This window comes from Brassica oleracea, chromosome C4 (assembly GCF_000695525.1).
Source record: "Brassica oleracea var. oleracea cultivar TO1000 chromosome C4, BOL, whole genome shotgun sequence".
In the NCBI taxonomy this organism is placed as follows: Eukaryota; Viridiplantae; Streptophyta; class Magnoliopsida; order Brassicales; family Brassicaceae; genus Brassica; species Brassica oleracea.
This window is the reverse complement of record NC_027751.1, coordinates 36,187,365-36,188,229: the sequence shown is the minus strand read 5'-3', so window position 1 is coordinate 36,188,229 and position 865 is coordinate 36,187,365. Positions and strand designations below refer to the sequence as shown.

The 865-nt window shown below is 39.4% G+C and overlaps 1 protein-coding gene across 1 annotated transcript in view; it reads left to right on the top strand.

Moving 5' to 3' along the window:
- Positions 1–402: 402 nt before the first annotated feature.
- Positions 403–865, top strand: part of LOC106338774 — a 6,456-nt gene continuing 5,993 nt past the window's right edge. The window contains exon 1 of the mRNA XM_013777674.1: positions 403–855. Within this exon, the coding sequence (XP_013633128.1) occupies positions 403–855 (453 nt within the window). The remainder of the gene's footprint in view (positions 856–865) is intronic.

Genomic DNA, 865 nt, shown 5'->3' with positions numbered 1-865 from the left:
GTACTGGTGTAAATCAAAAGGAACAATTTGAACAAGGAGCCGTGTTGTTGAGGCTGATAGCGTTAAAAAACAAAAACAAAAGAGACTCTGCTGGGGATCGATCCCATAATCTCTGGTTGTGTGATATATCGTAGACCAGTGCCTTATCCATTGGGCCACAAAGTCTAATTGTTTGTTGTATGATATATTTAGCTTATAGACCTTTTAAACCCAATTAAAGAACATAGAGAAGAAATGAACCAAAATCTAGTTTGAACAATTCAAAGGTGTATGAATTCCCAAAACTTAATTTCTCAAAAGTCAAAACTGAAATGAAACAAATCTAGACTGAACACAGTTGAACGATACATCATACAGAAAAAAAAAAATGTTGAACTAACAATTTTTTCATGGTTTGTAGATATGTCTGAGGACTTACCAAAGAGGCTTTTTAAGGAGGACGAGGAGCCCCGAGTGACTCAGATCAACAACAACTGCAGGATCGACTACATTATCCGAAAGTTCCAAGCGTGGCTGCCAAAGGAGTTGGATGTTGTGAAGAAAGATCTGGTTTTTCATCATATTTTTAAGCTCCATGAGAATGGTCTTGGATACTCCGCGAGGGTGATACACAGCTTCTTGTGTAGGGAGCTGGTGACTTACTTACAGCACGAGCTTTGGTTTGTCTTTGCGAGGAGACCGCTTCGATTCTCATTGCAAGAGTTCCACGCAGTAACCGGGTTTGAATACGATATTCATATCTCGCTTGAGGAGTTTAAAGAGTGGAAATATGATGGTGGTTTCTGGAGCAAGGTTTTGAGGAGAAAAGATGGAACAATTACACTCTTCAACCTGTGGACTAAGGACAAGGAAGCTGTAAAGAAGT